Below are 24,271 nucleotides of genomic sequence, written 5' to 3'. Positions count from 1 at the left end.
TCCATATGTGGGGGTAAACCACTGTTTGGGCGCATGGCAGAGCTCGGAAGGGAAGGAGCGCCATTTGACTTTTCAAGGCAAAATTGACTGGAATTGAGATGGGACGCCATGTTGCATTTAGAGAGCCACTGATGTGCCTAAACATTGAAACCCCCCACAAGTGACACCATTTTGGAAAGTAAACCCCCTGAGGAACTCATCTAGATGTGTTGTGAGAGCTTTGAACCCCCAAGTGTTTCACTACAGTTTATAATGCAGAACCGTGAAAATCAAAAATCTTTTTTTCCCACAAAAATTATTTTTTAGCCCCCAGTTTTGTATTTTTCCAAGGGTAACAGGAGAAATTGGACCCCAAAAGTTGTTGTCCAATGTGTCCTGAGTAAGCTGATACCCCATATGTTGGGGTAAACCCCTGTTTGGGTGCATGGGAGAGCTCGGAGGGGAAGGAGCACTGGTTTACTTTTTCAACGAAGAATTGGCTGGAATTGAGATCGGACGCCATGTCGCGTTTGGAGAGCCCCTGATGTGCCTAAACAGTGGAAACCTCCCAATTATAACTGAAACCCTAATCCAAATACACCCCTAACCCTAATCCCAACAGTAACCCTAACCACAGCCTAACCCTAATCCCAACCCTATTCCCAACCGTAAATGTAATCCAAACCATAACTTTAGCCCCAACCCTAACTGTAGCCTTAATCCTAGCCCTAACCCTAACCTTAACCCTAACCCTAACCCTAACCCCAGCCCTAACCCTAATGGGAAATAAATACTTTTTTAATTTTTTAATTTTTCCCTAACTAAGGGGGTGATGAAGGGGGGTTTGATTTACTTTTATAGCAGGTTTTTTATCGGATCTTTATGATTGGCAGCCATCACACACTGAAAGACGCTTTTTATTGCAAAAAATATTTTTTGCTTTACCACATTTTGAGAGCTATAATTTTTCCATATTTTGGTCCATAGAGTCATATGAGGTCTTGTTTTTTGCGGGACGAGTTGCCGTTTTTATTGGTAACATTTTCGGGCACATGACATTTTTTGATCGCTTTTTATTCCGATTTTTGTGAGGCAGAATGACCAAAAACCAGCTATTTATGAATTTATTTTGGGGGAGACGTTTATACCTTTCTGTGTTTGGTAAAATGGATACAGCAGTTTTATGCTTCTGGTCAGTACGATTACAGTGATCTCATTTATATCATTTTTTTATGTTTTGGCGCTTTTATACGATAATAACTATTTTATAGAAAAAATAATTATTTTTGCATCACTTTATTCTGAGGACTATAACTTTTTTATTTTTTCTTTGATGACGCTGTGTGGCAGCTCGTTTTTTGTGGGAGAAGATTGTTTTCAGCGGTACCATGTTTATTTATATCTGTCTTTCTGATCACGTGTTATTCCACTTTTTGTTTGGCGGTAGGATAGTAAAGCGTTGTTTTTTGCCTCTTTTTTTTTCCTTTATGGTGTTCACTGAAGGGGTTAACTATTGGGACAGTTTTATAGGACGGGTCGTTACGGACACGTCGATACTAAATATGTGTACTTTTATTGTTTTTTTTATTTAGATAAAGAAATGTATTTATAGGAACAATATTTTTTTTTTTTTAGGAATTTTTATTAATATTTTTTACACATGTGAATATTTTTTTTTTACACTATAACATGCTATAGTGTAAGATTGCTGATCTTACACTTTGCTGTGCACTGTGTCAGATCAGTGATCTGACGTGCACTCCTGCAGGCTTACCAGCGCTTGCTCTGAGCAGTCGCTGGTAAGCCACCTCCCTACAGGACCCGGATGCAGCCCCGTGGCCATTCTAGATCCGGGCCTGCTGCAGGGAGGAGGAGGTAAGAGACCCTTGGAACAACGCGATCACATCGCGTTGCTTCGGGGGTCTCAGGGAAGCACCTAGGGAGCCCCCTCCCTGCGCGATGCTTCCCTATACCACCGGAACACTGCGATCAGCTGACACCCGGCTCCCCCCTGTGAGTGCGGCCGATCGCTATGATGTACTATCCCACCGGTGGTCATACGGGCCCATACCACTTCGACGGGATAGTACCTCTAATGTCAGAAAGGGGTTAATTTACCCTCTAGCTGTTTTTCATTAGTACCACTTACTTTTCCAGCCTTTTTTTAAAACCCTGCCCAAACTTCTTTTTTTTTAGCTCTTTTCCTATTATTAATTTCTGAATTTCTGTTTTGAAAGGAAATGGAAAAATATTTACATTTTGTATTTTCATAGCTGTTCTGTGTTCTATTTTGAAAAAAACATGGCTACATGAGATTTCCAAATCATTGAATTCTTATTTTTGTTTACATTTTACAGTGACACAACGTTTGTAGAATTTGTGTTTTATATTCTGTAGATCTGCAGTAACATATACAGTTAGGTCCTGAAATATTTGGACAGTGACCGAATCTTTGTGATTTGGGCTCTGCATGACACCATTTATGATTTACAATGGAACATTTGAGATACAATTGAGATGTAGACTTTTTTTTTTTAAATGGTTGAACAAAAATATCCTGTGAAAGATTTAGGAATTGCACCCATATTTCTACAAAGCCTCCTCATTTCAAGGGCTCAAAAGTAATTGGACAAATTAACTTTACCATAAATAAAATGTTCATTGTTAATACTTTGTACCAAATCCTTTGCAGACAATGACTGCCTTAAGTCATGGACATCACCAAACTCTGTGTTTGCTCACCTGTGATGCTCTTCCAGGCCTTCATTGCAGCTGACTTCAGTTGTTGCTTGTTTGTGGGACTTTCTGCCTTACATTTTGTCTCCAGCATGTGAAATGCTGCTTGACAGGGTTCAGATCTGGTGAATGACTCTCCCATTACAGAATATTCTACTTCTTTTCCTTAAAAAACTCATGGGTTGCTTTTGCAGTATGTTTTGGGTCATTGCTGTTTGTCTCTCCAGCTTTATTATTTGAGTATATTTTTTTACATTTTTATTGCAGATTTTATACATATATTTTTTAATGTTAATTCCTAGTATAGACAGTGCAGGAAATTCAGCTAAATTATAAGTGTGAACATTTTAACTATAGTCCAATAAACATCTGTATTGTGCTTCGAAAATTACATAGATTTTTTGCCAGAATTCTCACCAAAAATTCAAACCTGCTCTAAAGTTTTGCAACTTTTGACTTTGTAGTGGCATTTTCGCACACTCAACAAAGTGAGAGAAGCTGTAGCGGGATGGGGGGCAGTGCCCATCAAATTCGTGATGAACTATGGCCTTCATTACGCCACAAATCTGGAGTTAGATTTCTGGCATTGCACACTCCTGTAGTCAGATGCTCCTGATTCATTAATTATGAGCGTGCACCTCCTAATGAATCAGGAGCATTACAGTCCACCCTGATCCTTTATGAGGCCGGTTTCACACGTCAGTGGCTCCGGTACGTGTGGTGACAGTTTCCTCACGTACTGGAGACACTGACACACATAGACACATTGAAATCAATGTGTCTCTGCAGATGTCAATGATTTTTCGCGGACCGTGTGTCCGTGTGCAAAACACGGAGACATGTCAGTGTTCGTGGGAGTGCACGGATCACACGGACCCATTAAAGTCAATGGGTCCGTGTAAACACGTACCGCACATGGATGCTGTCCGTGTGCCGTCCGTGTGCATTTTTCCGTCATAGGGTTAAAATTGTAAAAATTGTTGCAATACACGGACACACGTACAGCAAACGTACAGCACACGGACCCTAAAAACGTACTCACGGACATCACACTGATCCCACACGTTTGGCCTACGTGAGCACATGGACATGGATAACTCCGGTACCGTTTTCACCGATACCGGAATTATCTGGACGTGTGAGACTGGCCTTAAGACCGGTGTGAAGATTTCCACTCTGGATGAATCGGAGCCATGGAGTTTTAATGTGTAAGGCCGGTGTCACACTTTCGAGTGCAATGCGATAAACTCGCATCAATTCCTGGCACTGCCGCCGGCACTCGGGACTCAAGCGTTAAGAAATACTTGCAGCCACACACTCCGGTCCGAGTGCCGGGTATTGATGCCAGAGACTCGCGCAAGTTTCTCGCATCACACTCACAAGTGTGACCCCGGCCTAACCGTCATTTTCGGAGAACTTGCAGTAGAATGTCTGCTCCTGCCTCGAGCTCCTCTTCATCCCCCCCCCACTGTCCATAGATTTTTCTGAGCAGAAACGATCATCTGCTATTTTAATAATTTGAAAAGCTGTATTTACTGAAGAAAGATCTTACTCATGAATTGAGAGTAAAAGATCAATCCAGCAGGATAAAGAAACACATTTCTCTGAAAAATTTCTTCTCTTCACGTGTACTGTTGATTTCTGAAAAAAATAAAATAAAATAAAAAGACTGTTACTCTGGGTTAGTACAGCTGACTTAAAAGTACAAAGAAAGGAACTTAGAAAAATAGTTCTTGGTGCAGATTATGGAATTGATTTTGAGACATATGTATAAAATCTTACATTGGAAAATTGTTGCTAAAAATGTAAAACTCTTTTGCAATACCTTGTATGGCACCAGAGCTGATAAGTGATAGTAAATGTATGCCTAAACATGGGTTACTTATGACTCTGCAATAGGATCCTACAACCTCATAAAGACACGTTCTGTTGGCAATAAAATTGCATAACCAGGGGCATGAAAAAGAGCACAGCAGCTGCTTGCTGTCAGATAAATGGCATACAAAATTACTGATTCCCCGGGGTATGGATGTGATTAAAACTGCCTGGCCGGTGTGAAAGTTCCTCTATGTAGGAATGGCCAGCGTAGCGCCAATCAATGAGTAAATTAATAAATGTCTTTGCTCCATCTTCTGTGTTTGACTTTCTGCATGTGTTTGGATTGTGCGAGTCCCAACCATACAGATTCTTACTAACACGTGGGAGTCTTCATAGATATTTAGCTACGTAAGGCTATGTTCACATGTTGCGTTTTTGCAACATTTTTTTAATACAATTTTTTGTTGCAAATTTTCAGCTGCATTTTACAGTACCAGCAAAGTCTGAGATTTCAGAAATCTCATGCCCACAGCTTGTTTTTTTTTTGTCCTCAGTATTTTGTGCACAGAATGGAGCATGTCACTTCTTAGGCCGACGTCACACTTAGCGTAAGACAATACGGTCCGTATATTACGGCCGTAATATGCTGAAAAGTCCCCAAAAAAGTGGTCCGTAGCTCCTCCGTAGGCAGGGTGTGTCAGCGTATTTTGCGCATGGCATCCTCCGTATGTAATCCGTATGGCATCCGTACTGCGTGTTTTTTTCGCAGGCTTGCAAAACCAACACACGGCTATACAAGGGATCCATGTGTTAAAAAAAAAAATATATATATATATACACTGACTATATATATATATATATATATATATATGTGTGTGTGTCATTAGACACATATATGTATATACAGTGGGGCAAAAAAGTATTTAGTCAGTCAGCAATAGTGCAAGTTCCACCACTTAAAAAGATGAGAGGCGTCTGTAATTTACATCATAGGTAGACCTCAACTATGGGAGACAAACTGAGAAAAAAAAATCCAGAAAATCACATTGTCTGTTTTTTTATCATTTTTTTTGCATTTTATGGTGGAAAATAAGTATTTGGTCAGAAACAAACAATCAAGATTTCTGGCTCTCACAGACCTGTAACTTCTTCTTTAAGAGTCTCCTCTTTCCTCCCCTCATTACCTGTAGTAATGGCACCTGTTTAAACTTGTTATCAGTATAAAAAGACACCTGTGCACACCCTCAAACAGTCTGACTCCAAACTCCACTATGGTGAAGACAAAAGAGCTGTCAAAGGACACCAGAAACAAAATTGTAGCCCTGCACCAGGCTGGGAAGACTGAATCTGCAATAGCCAACCAGCTTGGAGTGAAGAAATCAACAGTGGGAGCAATAATTAGAAAATGGAAGACATACAAGACCACTGATAATCTCCCTCGATCTGGGGCTCCACGCAAAATCCCACCCCGTGGGGTCAGAATGATCACAAGAACGGTGAGCAAAAATCCCAGAACCACGCGGGGGGACCTAGTGAATGAACTGCAGAGAGCTGGGACCAATGTAACAAGGCCTACCATAAGTAACACACTACGCCACCATGGACTCAGATCCTGCAGTGCCAGACGTGTCCCACTGCTTAAGCCAGTACATGTCCGGCCCGTCTGAAGTTTGCTAGAGAGCATTTGGATGATCCAGAGGAGTTTTGGGAGAATGTCCTATGGTCTGATGAAACCAAACTGGAACTGTTTGGTAGAAACACAACTTGTCGTGTTTGGAGGAAAAAGAATGCTGAGTTGCATCCATCAAACACCATACCTACTGTAAAGCATGGTGGTGGAAACATCATGCTTTGCGGCTGTTTCTCTGCAAAGGGGCCAGGACGACTGATCCGGGTACATGAAAGAATGAATGGGGCCATGTATCGTGAGATTTTGAGTGCAAACCTCCTTCCATCAGCAAGGGCATTGAAGATGAAACGTGGCTGGGTCTTTCAACATGACAATGATCCAAAGCACACCGCCAGGGCAACAAAGGAGTGGCTTCGTAAGAAGCATTTCAAGGTCCTGGAGTGGCCTAGCCAGTCTCCAGATCTCAACCCTATAGAAAACCTTTGGAGGGAGTTGAAAGTCCGTGTTGCCAAGCGAAAAGCCAAAAACATCACTGCTCTAGAGGAGATCTGCATGGAGGAATGGGCCAACATACCAACAACAGTGTGTGGCTACCTTGTGAAGACTTACAGAAAACGTTTGACCTCTGTCGTTGCCAACAAAGGATATATTACAAAGTATTGAGATGAAATTTTGTTTCTGACCAAATACTTATTTTCCACCATAATATGCAAATAAAATGTTAAAAAAACAGACAATGTGATTTTCTGGATTTTTTTTCTCAGTTTGTCTCCCATAGTTGAGGTCTACCTATGATGTAAATTACAGACGCCTCTCATCTTTTTAAGTGGTGGAACTTGCACTATTGCTGACTGACTAAATACTTTTTTGCCCCACTGTATATTATTACTTCATACAGCGCTAGATAGCTTTAAAGCCGGTAATTCAATTGCCGGCTTTTGCTATCTCCTTCCTAAACCCAACATGATATGAGACATGGTTTACATACAGTAAACCATCTCATATCACCTTTTTTTTGCATATTCCACACTACTAATGTTAGTAGTGTGTATATGCAAAATTTGGCCGTTCTATCTACTAAATTAAAGGGTTAAATGGCGGAAAAAATTGGCGTGGGCTACCGCGTAATTTTCTCCGCCAGAGTAGTAAAGCCAGTGAGTGAGGGCAGATATTAATAGCCTGGAGAGGGTCCATGGTTATTGGCCCCCCCTGGCTAAAAACACCTGCCCCCAGCCACCCCAGAAAAGGCACATCTGGAAGATGCGCCTATTCTGGCACTTGGCCACTCTCTTCCCATTCCTGTGTAGCGGTGGGATATGGGGTAATGAAGGGTTAATGCTACCTTGCAATTGTAAGGTGACATTAAGCCAAATTAATAATGGAGAGGCGTCAATTATGACACCTATCCATTATTAATCCAATAGTAGTAAAGGGTTAAAAAAACACACACATTATTAAATATTATTTTAATGAAAAAATCACAAAGGTTGTTGTATTAATTTATTCTATGCTCAATCCACTCACTGAAGACCCTCGATCTGTAACAAAATCAAAATAATAAACCAACAATATCCTTACCTTCCGAAGATCTGTAATGTCCAATGATGTAAATCCATCTGAAGGGGTTAAAATATTTTGCAGCCACGAGCTTTGCTAATGCAACGTTGTTCGTGGCTGCAAAACCCCGGGGAATGAAGGTAAAGTAGGTCAATGACCTATATTTACCTGCATTTGCGGTGAGGCGCCCTCTGCTGGTTGTCCTCATATGAACTCGAGCCTGGGAGCTTTCTAGGAAAGTTCCCACGATCTAGGGACAACCAGCAGAGGGCGCCTCACCGCAAATGCAGGTAAATATAGGTCATTGACCTACTTTACCTTCATTCCCCGGGGTTTTGCAGCCACGAACAACGTTGCATTAGCAAAGCTCATGGCTGCAAAATATTTTAACCCCTTCAGATGGATTTACATCGTTGGACATTAGAGATCTTCGGAAGGTAAGGATATTGTTGGTTTATTATTTTGACTTTGTTACAGATCGAGGGTCTTCAGTGAGTGGATTGAGCATAGAATAAATTATTACAACAACCTTTGTGATTTTTTTCATTAAAATAATATTTAATAATGTGTGTGTGTTTTTTTTAACCCTTTACTACTATTGGATTAATAATGGATAGGTGTAATAATTGATGCCTCTCCATTATTAATTTGGCTTAATGTCACCTTACAATTGCAAGGTGGCATTAACCCTTCATTACCCCATATCCCACTGCTACACGGGAATGGGAAGAGAGTGGCCAAGTGCCAGAATAGGCGCATCTTCCAGATGTGCCTTTTCTGAGGTGGCTGGGGGCAGATGTTTTTAGCCGGGGGGGGGGGCAATAACCGTGGACCCTCTCCAGGCTATTAATATCTGCCCTCAGTCACTGGCTTTACTACTCTGGCGGAGAAAATTGCGTGGGAGCCCACGCCAATTTTTTCCGCCATTTAACCCTTTAATTTAATAGCTAAAACGGCCAAATTTTGCATATACACACTACTAACATTAGTAGTGTGGAATATGCAAAAAAAAGGTGATATGAGATGGTTTACTGTATGTAAACCAGGTCTCATATCATGTCGGGTTTAGGAAGGAGATAGCAAAAGCCGGTAATTGAATTACCGGCTTTAAAGCTATCTAGCGCTGTATGAAGTAATAATATATATACATATACAGTGGGGCAAAAAAGTATTTAGTCAGTCAGCAATAGTGCAAGTTCCACCACTTAAAAAGATGAGAGGCGTCTGTAATTTACATCATAGGTAGACCTCAACTATGGAAGACAAACTGAGAAAAAAAAATCCAGAAAATCACATTGTCTGTTTTTTTAACATTTTATTTGCATATTATGGTGGAAAATAAGTATTTGGTCAGAAACAAACAATCAAGATTTCTGGCTCTCACAGACCTGTAACTTCTTCTTTAAGAGTCTCCTCTTTCCTCCACTCATTACCTGTAGTAATGGCACCTGTTTAAACTTGTTATCGGTATAAAAAGACACCTGTGCACACCCTCAAACAGTCTGACTCCAAACTCCACTATGGTGAAGACCAAAGAGCTGTCAAAGGACACCAGAAACAAAATTGTAGCCCTGCACCAGGCTGGGAAGACTGAATCTGCAATAGCCAACCAGCTTGGAGTGAAAAAATCAACAGTGGGAGCAATAATTAGAAAATGGAAGACATACAAGACCACTGATAATCTCCCTCGATCTGGGGCTCCACGCAAAATCCCACCCCGTGGGGTCAGAATGATCACAAGAACGGTGAGCAAAAATCCCAGAACCACACGGGGGGACCTAGTGAATGAACTGCAGAGAGCTGGGACCAATGTAACAAGGCCTACCATAAGTAACACACCACACCACCATGAACTCAGATCCTGCAGTGCCAGACGTGTCCCACTGCTTAAGCCAGTACATGTCCGGGCCCGTGTGAAGTTTGCCAGAGAGCATTTGGATGATCCAGAGGAGTTTTGGGAGAATGTCCTATGGTCTGATGAAACCAAACTGGAACTGTTTGGTAGAAACACAACTTGTGGTGTTTGGAGGAAAAAGAATACTGAGTTGCATCCATCAAACACCATACCTACTGTAAAGCATGGTGGTGGAAACATCATGCTTTGGGGCTGTTTCTCTGCAAAGGGGCCAGGACGACTGATCCGGGTACATGAAAGAATGAATGGGGCCATGTATCGTGAGATTTTGAGTGCAAACCTCCTTCCATCAGCAAGGGCATTGAAGATGAAACGTGGCTGGGTCTTTCAACATGACAATGATCCAAAGCACACCGCCAGGGCAACGAAGGAGTGGCTTCGTAAGAAGCATTTCAAGGTCCTGGAGTGGCCTAGCCAGTCTCCAGATCTCAACCCCATAGAAAACTTTTGGAGGGAGTTGAAAGTCCGTGTTGCCAAGCGAAAAGCCAAAAACATCACTGCTCTAGAGGAGATCTGCATGGAGGAATGGGCCAACATACCAACAACAGTGTGTGGAAACCTTGTGAAGACTTACAGAAAACGTTTGACCTCTGTCATTGCCAACAAAGGATATATTACAAAGTATTGAGATGAAATTTTGTTTCTGACCAAATACTTATTTTCCACCATAATATGCAAATAAAATGTTAAAAAAACAGACAATGTGATTTTCTGGATTTTTTTTTCTCAGTTTGTCTCCCATAGTTGAGGTCTACCTATGATGTAAATTACAGACGCCTCTCATCTTTTTAAGTGGTGGAACTTGCACTATTGCTGACTGACTAAATACTTTTTTGCCCCACTGTATGTGTCTCACTGACATATATATATACCTATTCTATGTGTACACATTTATTCTACCTATTCTACTGTAAGCTGTCAGTGTGATTTTACTGTACACCGCACTGAATTACTGGCTTTTCTCTCTAACACCGCTGCGTATTTCTCGCAAGTCACACTGCTGGTCCATGTGTAATCCGTATTTTTGGGGCTTCCATAGACTTTCATTGGCGTTTTTTTTTGCGCAATACGGTGACAAACGCAGCATGCTGCGATTTTCTATGGCCGTAGAAAGCCATATAATACTGATCAGTAAAATACGGCAGAGAGGAGCAGGGGCATAGAGAATAATTGTGCCGTTTGTTTTGCGAGTTTTACGGACGTATTTTCTGTGCCCTTACGTCCGTAAAACTCGCAAGTGTGACAGCGGCCCTAGGCCGGTTTCACACGTCAGTGGCTCCGGTACGTGAGGTGACAGTTTCCTCACGTACCGGAGACACTGACTCACGTAGACACATTCAAATCAATGTGTCTCTGCACATGTCAGCGTGTTTTCACGGACCGTGTGTCCGTGTGCAAAACATGGAGACATGTCAGTGTTCATGGGAGCGCACGGATTACACGGACCCATTATAATAATAATAATAATCTTTATTTTTATATAGCGCTAACATATTCCGCAGCGCTTTACAGTTTTGCACACATTATCATCGCTGTCCCCGATGGGGCTCACAATCTAAATTCCCTATCAGTATGTCTTTAGAATGTGGGAGGAAACCGGAGTGCCCGGAGGAAACCCATGCAAACACAGAGAGAACATACAAACTCTTTGCAGATGTTGTTCTGGGTGGGATTAGAACCCAGGACTCCAGCGCTGCAAGGCTGCTGTGCTAACCACTGCGCCACCGTGCTGCCCATAAAAGTCAATGCGTCCGTGTAAAACACGTACCGCACACGGACGCTGTCCGTGTGCAGTCCATGTGCCGTGCCGGAGACAGCGCTACAGTAAGCGCTGTCCCCCCCACGTGGTGCTCAAGCCGCCATTCATATCTTCTGTCCACCAGCATTTGCTGGAGAGAAGATATGAAAAATCCTTTTTTTTTTTGTTTTTTCGTGTTTAAAATAAAGATCCCTGTCCCCACCCCCTCCCACCCCCTGTGCGCCCACCCGCTGTTAATAAAATACTTACCCATAGGGGTGGAGCCGCATATTCATGACTGTAATGGGCGGCACCACGTGACCGCTCATACAGGAGAAGGTGCGGCGAGGACAGGACGCTGCGAGGGAGCCGGTTGAGTATTTTATTAACAGCGGGCGGGCGCACAGGGGGTGGGAGGGGGTGTGGACAGGGATCTTTATTTTAAACACGAAAAAAACACAAAAAAAAGGATTTTTCATATCTTCTCTCCAGCAAACGCTGCTGGACAGAAGATATGAATGGCGGCTTCAGCACCAGATGCAGGGGACAGCGCTTATCTCTAGCGCTGTCTCCTGCAGGCTCCGTGTGGTACGCAGTCGGCACACGGGCGGCACACGTGTGCCACACTGATGTGCCACATAAACGCACGGACACGGATAATTCCACATCATGGGCTCTCTAAACGTGACATGACATCCGATCTCAATTCCAGCCAATTCTGCATTGAAAAAGTCAGACAGTGCTCCTTCACTTCCAAGCTCTGCGGTGCGCCCAAAAAGTGGTTTACCCCCACATATGGGGTATCGGCGTATTCAGGAGAAATTGCACAACAAAAGTTATGGTTAAATTTCTGTTTTTACACTACTTGTGAAAATAAAAAAAATGGTTCTGAAATCAAATGTTTGCGAAAAAAGTTAAATGTTCATTTTTTCCTTCCATATTATTTCAGTTCCTGTGAAGCACGTAAAGGGTTAATAAACTTCTTGAATGTGGTTTTGAGAACCTTGAGGGGTGCAGTTTTTAGAATGGTGTCACACTTGGTTATTTTCTATCATATAGACCCCTCAAAATTACTTCAAATGTGATGTGGTCCCTGTTGTAAAAATGAGAAATTGATGGTCAAATTTTAACCCTTATAACTCCCTAACCCAAAGAAAACTTTGTTTCCAAAATTGTGCTGATGTAAAGTAGACATGTGGGAAATGTTATTTATTAACTATTTTTTGTGACATATCTCTCTGATTTAAGGGCATAAAAATACAAAGATTGAAAATTGCAAAATTGCAACATTTTAAAACTTTTCGCCATATTTCCGTTTTTTTCATAAATAATCGCAAGTAATATCGAAGAAGAGTTACCAGTAACATGAAGTACAATATGTCACGAAAAAACAGTCTCTGAATCAGCGGGATCTGTTACAGCGTTCCAGAGTTATAACCTCATAAAGTGACAGTGGTCAGAATTGTAAAAATTGGCTCGGTCATTAAGTACCAAATTGGCTCTGTCACTAAGGGGTTAAAAAAAGCTAGATTTATATATAGATAGTTTGGGGAGTCAATTTTGATAAATATTTAAGAGTTATTAAAACTAAACAAGTTATCCCTTATCTACTAAATAGGGACAACATGATAATCACTTTGTATGTGTGTGCTGAAACCTTCAGTAAGGCCGGGATCACACATGCGAGAAACACGTCCGGGTCTCGCATGTGAAATCCAAGCTCTGGCACCGGCACTGTGGAGCGGAGCGTGCGGCTGCATAGCAACACATGGAGCTGCACGCTCCGCTCTGGAGTGCCGGCGCCAGAGTTAGGATTTCACATGCGAGGGAGACTCTAGAACTTGAGAACATTACCCCGAATGAAGCAGAGGTGCATATGCTTGAACTCTGCTCCATTTATTGCCTATGGTACTGCTGAGTACAGCACTCCACTATGTTTTAGAGTCTTATACACAATCAATCTAGCAGAGAGTAAGTATATTCACCTCCACTCCATTCATTGTCTACGAGACTGTGAGTACAGCTCCCAGCTATTCAGCTATTTCCAGCAGAGGTCGAACATGCACACCTCCTCTACATTCAAGATGGGGCTACAGAATGCCCTATTCAGAGTTCCATAGCTCCGATCTCTGGATCACTGGGGGTTCCAGTGGTCAGATCTCTAGTGAACATTTCCAGAATTACACCAAAAACTGTCATCAGCAGTTTTTTCCACACAAAGACACGTTGAGGTCTCATTTGTAAGGCTATGTGCACACGTCAGGATGTCTTGTAGAAATTTCCTGAACAAAACCTGACATTTTCTGCAAGAAATCCACATGTGTTTTTCTCGTGTTTTTTTTCGCATTTTTTGCGGATTTTTTGCGTTTTTTTCCAGAGGTTCTGGGATGCAATAATATAGTGGGAAATCCACAAAAAATCCGCAAAATTATTGAACATGCTGCGGTTTTTACCGTGATGCTTTTTTTTTTGCGGAAAAAAAAACGCAACATATGCACAAAGATTGCAGAATGCATTATAAATGATGGGCTGCATATGTATGCGTTTTTTAAGCTTTTTTATAGCGAAACAACACGAAAAATCCTGAACATGTGCACACAGTCTAACATCTACATCCTAATCTAAAAAGGTGACAAGTAAGTTTAATCTAATGCTATTTTTAAGGTAAATCCAAATCATATTGCAGGCTTAAAAACGCTATCTTAAAATATTCGATGGATCATTTTGCAATTCCATAGGTTATTTGTATTCAGGACCACCTCCCTACGCGTTTCATCCCAGAGGGGAATCATCAGGGGACAAGGCAGTCAAACTGTGGTCATGATGATGATGATGGAGTGCTCCGCCATTATTGGCACCTCCAAAGAGCCTCTCATGAGAGGAATTGCGAAATGATCCATCGGATTTTTGTCTAATGCAAATGAGAGGGACACATGTTCCAGGCGGCATCGTCGGGATTTGGTGAGACCATTCTATTTATTTCTGTATTCCTCTTTGTGACAGCATAACACAGATGATCATCAGTGGTACTGATTTATTGCCTCATATATGCTGAACTTTTGACAATAGCATTTATACCATTACGGATTTATGCATTTGGTTCTTTTGCCTTGCCCAGTTAGATGTGTTTGGAATAGAGACTGCAATGGGAATGCAATGAACCAGTTTGTCTTAAATTTTTTTGTGTCTCTGGACTTATTATCAGAATACTGTCTGGCATAACATACATCATAAATGTTACTCCAATTCCTGACTAGAGTAATGTTTTTGATGAGGCATCCAGAGACGCACGCCATTGATGAGAGGCACCTAAATCATACACAATGTGTAGATGAGATTTTTAAAATCCCCTTTAGTCAGCAGGTGCTGTAATATGCTGACAATAAATGGTAATATCTACGTTGGAAGGGTAAATGCACAGTTTGTGGATTTGGTTTGGATCTTCCTTGCGCATTTACATGGAGAAAATCAGCTCCAAATCCACAGAGTGCATGTACCCTTATAACGTAGAGGGTTCACTTGATTGTTATCTGTTAATTAAAGACTTGGTTTTACAAATAGACAGCTGTGTCCTCTGACACACTAATTCTAATGTGTAAAATACATGCTTATTTTTGTCTTTTATAGGCTACTATGAAGAGGTTTACATTAATCAGTTGGCTCTGGCCCAGTATTTCAAGACGCTGGATGACCATTGGCTTTCAAACCATTTTTATGAATATTGTTTCGAGACATCTAAAAAAATTAAAATTGATGGAGGGAGAAAAGAAGCTGAGGCCCATGCAAACCTTGCCATAGTAGCTGAAGAACATGGTAAGAAAATTATTTAAAAACATTCTCTAAAAAAATAATGCTGTCCCTGGCAAACTATGAGTCCACATGTAATACATGTAGAGTCGGTGTCGGATTACCAATTAGGCAAACTAGGCACTGACCAATTGGCCCTTTGCCTTCTGGTGGCCTCATGCAACGGCTAAAAATAATACTGATTTGTTATTGAAAAAAATTTACAATCAGCCTGACGACCCGGCCAGGTGACATTGGGGGCCAGATGGAGCAACAGAGCTCCGATGTAGACATTACAGCAAGTGGCAATCAAATGATGTTTCAGCTGTTGTCAGGTATATTAGAGCAGAGGTCCCCAACTCCAGTCCTTAAGGCCCACCAACAGGTCATGTTTTCAGGATTTCCTTTGCATTGCACAGGTGATGCAATTATTACCTGGGCAAGACTAAGGAAATCCTGAAAACATGACATGTTGGTGGGCCTTGAGGACTGGAGTTGGGGACCTCTGTATTAGAGAACCCAAGAGTAGTAGATGTGATCGGGCATGGCAATTGTGTGGTTGGCCAGAACACGGAGTGGCATGGAGGAGAGGAACGTGGCCACGAGTTCTCAGAGTAGATGCTTCGGGAACACAGAAGAGTATACATAGGCCTACACCCAGAGTTGAAGATCTACAATTTAATTGGTGTATTTAAACCGTTATTTGTAAATTCAAAAATGTATTAGGAAATTGCTGAAGGGATCCCAAGATTTCGACTTGGGTTTAATTCAGCACTGTATACAGTTCTAGTCATGATGCAGCCACACATTATAGTTTACAGTATGAATCATCTGCTGTAATTTTTATATCATTATTGGTTAAGTCTCAGAATACTAATTAATACACATAAATTATATCATTTTTAAAAGTTTTTTTTCGGTGTACAATGTACATGTACTGAAGATCCTTGTATTATAAATACCCAAGATATTCCATGCAAGAACTGAATTCATGAATCCTTCATTAAGGACTGAATATATGAATTTGTATTATCAAATTTGAAAAAAATCAGTCAGGATGAGATACTATATTACTCCTCATAAGCTTAGCTCAGTTGGTGTGGCTTCCACTAGTTTTGACATCATATATAATTTTTGAGAATAGAGTTTGTACGAAGCGATGCACACCTTCCATTACATCGGCCCCGACAGTGGTGTTGTGGCCATTGGTCAGGAGAGGGAGTACTGCATCTTGCCTGTCAGCATTGTGACTCTTCTTTTGATTAGCTGCCCTAGTGAAAAGTTGTCATTGCTGTGTGATGCTCAAATAGCATTGCGCCAGGTATTCAAAAGAACACAAGTTAAAGCTGATGGGCAACATATATAAAATGCGCAGGTAAATCATTAGTGATATCATCATAAGAATTATCAAATTGCAAATTACTATAAGTAAAGTGATTATAGCACATTGCCTTTTATATTAGTTCACCGATACCTTTTATTTTCCTGCCATAACTAACTTTTCCTTAGGAATACCAAATTCTTTATCTTTTGCTTTTTACTTATTTAAGGAAGGTTTGCAGTCTTTTTTAAATGTTTTATGATATTCTCAGTGTTTTCAATTACATTATAATTTGTGCTTTTCTCAGGTACTCCTGATATAGAAACATGTACTTCCTTCTTAGATGTCAGCTACAGCTTTGAGCTCCCAAAAAGAAATCTAAATGGCCTAAAGATACTTTAAAATTGGTCAGAATGAGAAAATCATCACTTTGAACTTGAGACTTTGGCCAGAATTATGAACAGAAACTTGACCCTTGATGTTCTTTTTTACCTGGTTATCCTATGGAATTATATTACTGCTATACATTATAGATGGATACAGTTGAAACTACAAGTTTCCATACACTATATAAAAAGTTACATATGCATGTGTTATCTGAAATGAATTCAGAAAAAACCTTTCTCATTTTAGGTCAGATAGGATTACCATAATTATTATATAGAGAAAAATATGCGGCACTCACCCTTCTTTGTGCTGTGCATTCGTGTTCTTTATTGGAATAAAATAGTAGAATGCATTATACATCCATTACGACATCAGGCATATAGGAGGGTGCGGTATTGGAGACAGGACGACGGCCGTTTCACACGGTGAGTGCTTCAACAGGTCCAAGGTCACCGTGCGAAATGGCCATCGTCCTGTCTCCAATACCGCACCCTCCTATATACCTGATGTCGTAATGGATGTATAATGCATTCTACTTTTTTTTTCCAATAAAGAACACGAATGCACAGCACAAAGAAGGGTGAGTGCTGCATATTTTTCTCTTTTTGCTTGGAATATCATTCTGCTATATGCTATTAATGCAGAGCACCATATACCCATTGGCATCGTGACACCTGCAGATCGGTCTCTCATTAGAGTCTCTGTCCATGAGAGTTAGTACTTCTCTGGTGCCGTTCCTCTGTTCATTTCTTTTTTATTGGCTTTATACACATATACTGTACCTGTTGTATGTAACACACAGGTACAATACACAGACAAATATAATACATAAATGTATAGTATATCACATATGCACTGGTGTTTATTATACATGAGCATATTCTATATGTGTGTCTTATACAGTATATAGGTATGTACTGTGAGTGTACATACAGAATATAGCTATACTCTGATGCATTGATATGGGAAGCTACATCATTTTTGCCTACTACTAGTTTTGAAAAATCTCCCCAGAGTGTTTAAGCCCTTAACGAAATATGACATACTGGGTAAGTCATATGTTTTCTCCCTGACCTTGATGCAAGCTCGCAAGCTTATCCTGGAAAATGATGGCAGTGATATTCAGCCATCATCTTTCACTAACAGTTAAACACCGCTGTAGGTCTGTGACAGTAGCATTTACAGCGTGTCGGCAAGGGAGAGTGCTGTTCTATGCGCCCATTGTCACTCTTGTGACGTGATCGTGGGGAACTGATGTTTTGCCATGATAGCCAGAAGCCAGTTGATGGCCTGTGCCAGTAATGACAAATTCCTGTGAAAACCAGCCTGTAGCTGACTTTCATAGGAGGTAGTGATTTTTGCAATACTCAGCAATATTGTAGAAAAATATTTAGAATTGAGAGTCCTCAGTGGTTGATACCTTTTAATGGCTAACTGAAAAGATGGTAACAAATTGCAAGCTTTCGAGACTACATACGTCTCTTCATCAGGCAAAGACTAAAACAAATTCGGAAGAATCACATATTGATTCTTCAGAATTTGTTTTAGTCTTTGCCTGATGAAGAGACGTATGTAGTCTCGAAAGCTTGCAATTTGTTACCATCTTTTCAGTTAGCCATTAAAAGGTATCAACCACTGAGGACTCTCAATTCTAAATATTTTTCTATCTACTGGCTAACACGGTACCAAGATATATTTCTTTCCTGCAGCAATATTGTGGCACTGCTAAATATAGCATAAGTGATCAGATTATTGCAGTTTCAAGCCCCCCTAAAAGGACAAACAAACGCAAAGAAAAATAAAAGAAAAATGCTTTGAAAAATATGAAAAAATAAATAAAAATCAAAGTACCAGATTTGCGGTTTCTCATTAGCCACAACAACATAAGGAAATGTAATAAGAGTGGAAGGTTCGAGAGGTGGAGGCGGATCTGGTTGGAGGCTGAGCAGAGTCAAAGGGTACCGTCACACTAAGCGACGCTGCAGCGATACCGACAACGATGTCGATCGCTGCAGCGTCGCTGTTTGGTCGCTGGAGAGCTGTCACACAGACAGCTTGACAGCGACCAACGATCCCGAGGTCCCCGGTAACCAGGGTAAATATTGGGTTACTAAGCGCAGGGCCGCGCTTAGTAACCCGATGTTTACCCTGGTTACCAGTGAAGACATCGCTGGATCGGCGTCACACACACCGATCCAGCGATGTCAGCGGGAAGTCCAGCGACAAAATAAAGTTCTGGACTTTCCTCAGCGACCAATGATCTCCCAGCAGGGGCCTGATCATTGGTCGCTGTCACACATAACGATTTCCTTAACGATATCGTTGCTACGTCACAAAAAGCAACGATATCGTTAACGATATCGTTATGTGTGACGGTACCTTTAAGCCGGCCCGAAAATGTTGCCAGTATGGGGCCCTGAAATTCCTAGTGGCAGCCTTGCACAGTTGGGATGGTGTTCTTAGGCTTCCAAGCTTCTCCCTTATTCCTCCAAATGTAACGATGATCATTATGCCTAAAAAAGGTCAATTTTAATTTCATCAGACCACAGAACATGTCTCCAAAAATTAAGGTCTGTGTTCCTGTGTACATTTGCAAACATTAATCTGACTTTTTTATGTTTCTTTTGGAGTAATGGCTTTTTCTGGCAGAGTGGCCTTTCAGCCCATGTTGATACAATACTCGTTTCACTGTGGATATTGACACAATCTTACCAGCTTCTGCCATCATCTTCACAAGATCTTTTGCTTTTGTCCTTGGGTTGATATGCACATGTCAGACCAAAGCATGTTAATCTCTGGGACACAGAACCAGTCTCCTTCCTGCTCGGTATGATGGCTGGACATTCCCATCTTGTTTGTTCTTGCGTATAATTGTTTGTGCAGATGAACGAGGCACCTTCAGGTATCTTGAAACAGCATAAATCCCCCAAAAGTTACCCCATTTTGCAAATTGCACTCAGGGAAATCATCTAGGGGTGTAGTGACTATTTTAACCTCACTTGCGTTCTCCGGAAATTTGTACACAATCGATGTTGTAGAGTGAAAATTGCAAATATACCATTTTAGTGCCAAATACATAGTACCCAGATTGTATTTCCGGAGACATGTGCTGCCACATTGATTGTTAAAAGGGTGATAGAGGACCTAACAATTGACGCCTCAATATAAGATTAGTGGGAGTCTGGCACTCTCATGATCAGCTGAAATGTCTCCAGCAGCGACTGTAATTATTTCTAGGTGCTTGTGGACATTGCTGGGTACATACGCTCGGGAGGTATGCGCCCATCAGTGTGCACTGTCAGGATGGATCCTGAAGCATCTGTACACCAGAGGGACCCACTGTAAAGAAGCATACAGTGGGGAAAAAAAGTATTTAGTCAGACAGCAATAGTGCAAGTTCCACCACTTAAAAAGATGAGAGGCGTCTGTAATTTACATCATAGGTAGACCTCAACTATGGGAGACAAACTGAGAAAAAAAAAATCCAGAAAATCACATTGTCTGTTTTTTTAACATTTAATTTGCATATTATGGTGGAAAATAAGTATTTGGTCAGAAACAAAATTTCATCTCAATACTTTGTAATATATCCTTTGTTGGCAATGACAGAGGTCAAACGTTTTCTGTAAGTCTTCACAAGGTTGCCACACACTGTTGTTTGTATGTTGGCCCATTCCTCCATGCAGATCTCCTCTAGAGCAGTGATGTTTTTGGCTTTTCGCTTGGCAACACGGACTTTCAACTCCCTCCAAAGGTTTTCTATAGGGTTGAGATCTGGAGACTGGTTAGGCCACTCCAGGACCTTGAAATGCTTCTTACGGAGCCACTCCTTCGTTGCCCTGGCGGTGTGCTTTGGATCATTGTCATGTTGAAAGACCCAGCCACGTTTCATCTTCAATGCCCTTGCTGATGGAAGGAGGTTTACACTCAAAATCTCACGATACATGGCCCCATTCATTCTTTCATGTACCCGGATCAGTCGTCCTGGCCCCTTTGCAGAGAAACAGCCCCAAAGCATGATGTTTCCACCACCATGCTTACAGTAGGTATGGTGTTTGATGGATGCAACTCAGTATTCTTTTTCCTCCAAACACGGCAAGTTGTGTTTCTACCAAACAGTTCCAGTTTGGTTTCATCAGACCATAGGACATTCTCCCAAAACTCCTCTGGATCATCCAAATGCTCTCTAGCAAACTTCAGACGGGCCCGGACATGTACTGGCTTAAGCAGTGGGACACGTCTGGCACTGCAGGATCTGAGTCCATGGTGGCGTAGTGTGTTACTTATGGTAGGCCTTGTTACATTGGTCCCAGCTCTCTGCAGTTCATTCACTAGGTCCCCCCGCGTGGTTCTGGGATTTTTGCTCACCGTTCTTGTGATCATTCTGACCCCACGGGGTGGGATTTTGTGTGGAGCCCCAGATCGAGGGAGATTATCAGTGGTCTTGTATGTCTTCCATTTTCTAATTATTGCTCCCACTGTTGATTTCTTCACTCCAAGCTGGTTGGCTATTGCAGATTCAGTCTTCCCAGCCTGGTGCAGGGCTATAATTTTGTTTCTGGTGTCCTTTGACAGCTCTTTGGTCTTCACCATAGTGGAGTTTGGAGTCAGACTGTTTGAGCGTGTGCACAGGTGTCTTTTTATACTGATAAGAAGTTTAAACAGGTGCCATTACTACAGGTAATGAGTGGAGGAAAGAGGAGACTCTTAAAGAAGAAGTTACAGGTCTGTGAGAGCCAGAAATCTTGATTGTTTGTTTCTGACCAAATACTTATTTTCCACCATAATATGCAAAAAAAATGATAAAAAAACAGACAATGTGATTTTCTGGATTTTTTTTTCTCAGTTTGTCTCCCATAGTTGAGGTCTACCTATGATGTAAATTACAGACACCTCTCATCTTTTTAAGTGGTGGAACTTGCACTATTGCTGACTGACTAAATACTTTTTTGCCCCACTGTATATCGCATGGTGTACATCTCTTTGCAGTGTCCCCCTGTACATAACATTTTTTTATTTGATTTTTATTGCAGTTTTAGAGAAACAGAATTAACAAATTAAAAGCAATTCAGGAATGTCTTTCATATTTTTACGTAATTTTACGCTGTTCATCGTGCGGTGAACGTCCTACGACGACTTTGTTCTTCTGGCCAGTTGGATTACAGCAACACCAGGGTTAGTTAGTATTTTTATAATTTGATTTTTTTGCATGATAAAATACTGATTTACAAAAGAAGCATTTCTTATTGCATCACCATTTTCTGAGCGCTATAACTTTTTTTATTTTTCCGCTGAACAAGTTTGTTTTTTTGCAGTCTAAGTTTTCTTTTTTATTCTTCCATTGTGGACTACATAACATTATTTCATCGCTTTTTTGTAACTATTTTTGGATGCCAGAGTGAAGAAAAAACAGAAATTCAGGAATGGTTTTTATTGTATTTTTTTGTGCCAATCTTGGCGCGGTAAAAATGATCAGGTAATTTTATTCTTCAAGTCATTTTGATCGCATTTATATAGTTTTTTTTATGTTTTGCTATATTGCACACTAAAATATGGTACATTTTTCGCAATAATGATTTGTTTTTCTATCATCATACCCTGATAGCTGTAGCTTTTTAAACTTTTTTATTTTTTGTAACTGAGCTATATGGGGGCTTGTTTTTTTGCAGAATGAAATTAAACTTTTATTGATACCATTTTTTGTATGTGATTTTGGATCTTTTGCATTGGGGTTTAAGTTACCCCACTTTAGACCACTGTACCTGGGTGACCCCACGGCTGTTATTCAGCCTGGGGTCACCATGAAGACCATCGGCACAACACGATCACAATGACATTGTGCTGATCAGAAGGAAGAGGGAGCCCCTCCATCCACTAAGCAGATTGATGCCTCTGTCGCTATTGACAGCAGAATCAGTCATGTTAAACTCCCACAACTAGTGATGGCACTGATTGTGAGCGTTACTGCAGGGTGTTAGCTATGATATATAGCTGACACCTGCTAATGATATCGGCGGCACTGCTAATGAGTCGGTGCGATCGCCTCACCATACTCATACAGTGTTTTGCAGGAACGCACTAAGAGCACACGGAATGACCTGATAGTTACAAATAATATAGGACGAGCTCTGAGACATGGGAAGTCTGCTGACCGCAATCCCTAATCCTATCACACACACTAGAAATAGCCGTGGATTGCTCCTAACGCTCCCTATGCAACTCGACACAGCCTAAGGAACTAGCTAGCCCTGAAGATAGAAAAATAAAGCCTACCTAGCCTCAGAGAAATTCCCCAAAGGAAAAGGCAGCCCCCCACATATAATGACTGTGAGTAAAGATGAAAATACAAACACAGAGATGAAATAGATTTAGCAAAGTGATGCCCGACTTACTAAATAGACTGAGGATAGGAAAGGTAACTTTGCGGTCAGCACAAAAAACTACAAAAAGACCACGTAGAGGGCGCAAAAAGACCCTCCGCACCGACTCACGGTGCGGAGGCACTCCCTCTGCGTCCCAGAGCTTCCAGCAAGCAAGACAAAAATCAAAATAGCAAGCTGGACACAAAAATAGCAAACAAAAGAAAGACAAGCAGGAACTTAGCTTCTGCTGGGAAGGCAGGTCACAAAAACGATCCAGGAGTGAACTAGACCAATACTGGAACATTGACAGGTGGCATGGAGCAATGATCTAAGTGGAGTTAAATAGAGCAGCCAGCTAACGAATCAACCTCGTCACCTGTGGAAGGAAACTTAGAAGCCGCAGCCCCACTCTCAACCAACAGAGGAAGCCCATGGACAGAACCAGCCGAAGTACCATTCATGACCACAGGAGGGAGCTTGACAACAGAATTCACAACAGTACCCCCCCCTTGAGGAGGGGTCACCGAACCCTCACCAGAGCCCCCAGGCCGACCAGGACGAGCCAAATGAAAGGCACGAACCAGATCGGCAGCATGAACATCGGAGGCAAAGACCCAGGAATTATCTTCCTGACCATAACCCTTCCACTTGACCAGGTACTGGAGTTTCCGTCTCGAAATACGAGAATCCAAAATCTTCTCCACCACATACTCCAACTCCCCCTCAACCAACATCGGGGCAGGAGGATCAACGGATGGAACCACAGGCGCCACGTATCTCCGCAACAACGACCTATGGAATACATTATGGATCGCAAAAGAAGCTGGAAGGGTCAAACGAAACGACACAGGATTGAGAACCTCAGAAATCTTATACGGACCAATGAAACGAGGCTTCAACTTAGGAGAGGAAACCTTCATATGAACATAACGAGACGACAACCAAACCAAATCCCCAACACGAAATCGGGGACCCACACAGCGCCGGCGGTTAGCAAAACGTTGAGCCTTCTCCTGGGACAATGTTAAATTGTCCACCACAT

General features: G+C 41.5%; 1 protein-coding gene across 2 annotated transcripts in view; it reads left to right on the top strand.

The window, feature by feature from the left end:
• TTC29 (tetratricopeptide repeat domain 29) overlaps positions 1-24,271 on the top strand; it is a 358,654-nt gene that overhangs the window by 90,160 nt on the left and 244,223 nt on the right. For both annotated transcript variants that reach the window (XM_069744036.1, XM_069744037.1), the window contains exon 5: positions 15,001-15,186. In XM_069744036.1, the coding sequence (XP_069600137.1) occupies positions 15,001-15,186 (186 nt within the window). The remainder of the gene's footprint in view (positions 1-15,000; positions 15,187-24,271) is intronic.

The sequence above is a fragment of the Ranitomeya imitator genome, chromosome 1, assembly GCF_032444005.1.
Source record: "Ranitomeya imitator isolate aRanImi1 chromosome 1, aRanImi1.pri, whole genome shotgun sequence".
Taxonomy (NCBI): Eukaryota; Metazoa; Chordata; class Amphibia; order Anura; family Dendrobatidae; genus Ranitomeya; species Ranitomeya imitator.
The sequence above is the reverse complement of the archived record's forward strand: the minus strand, read 5'-3'. Positions and strand labels throughout refer to the sequence as shown.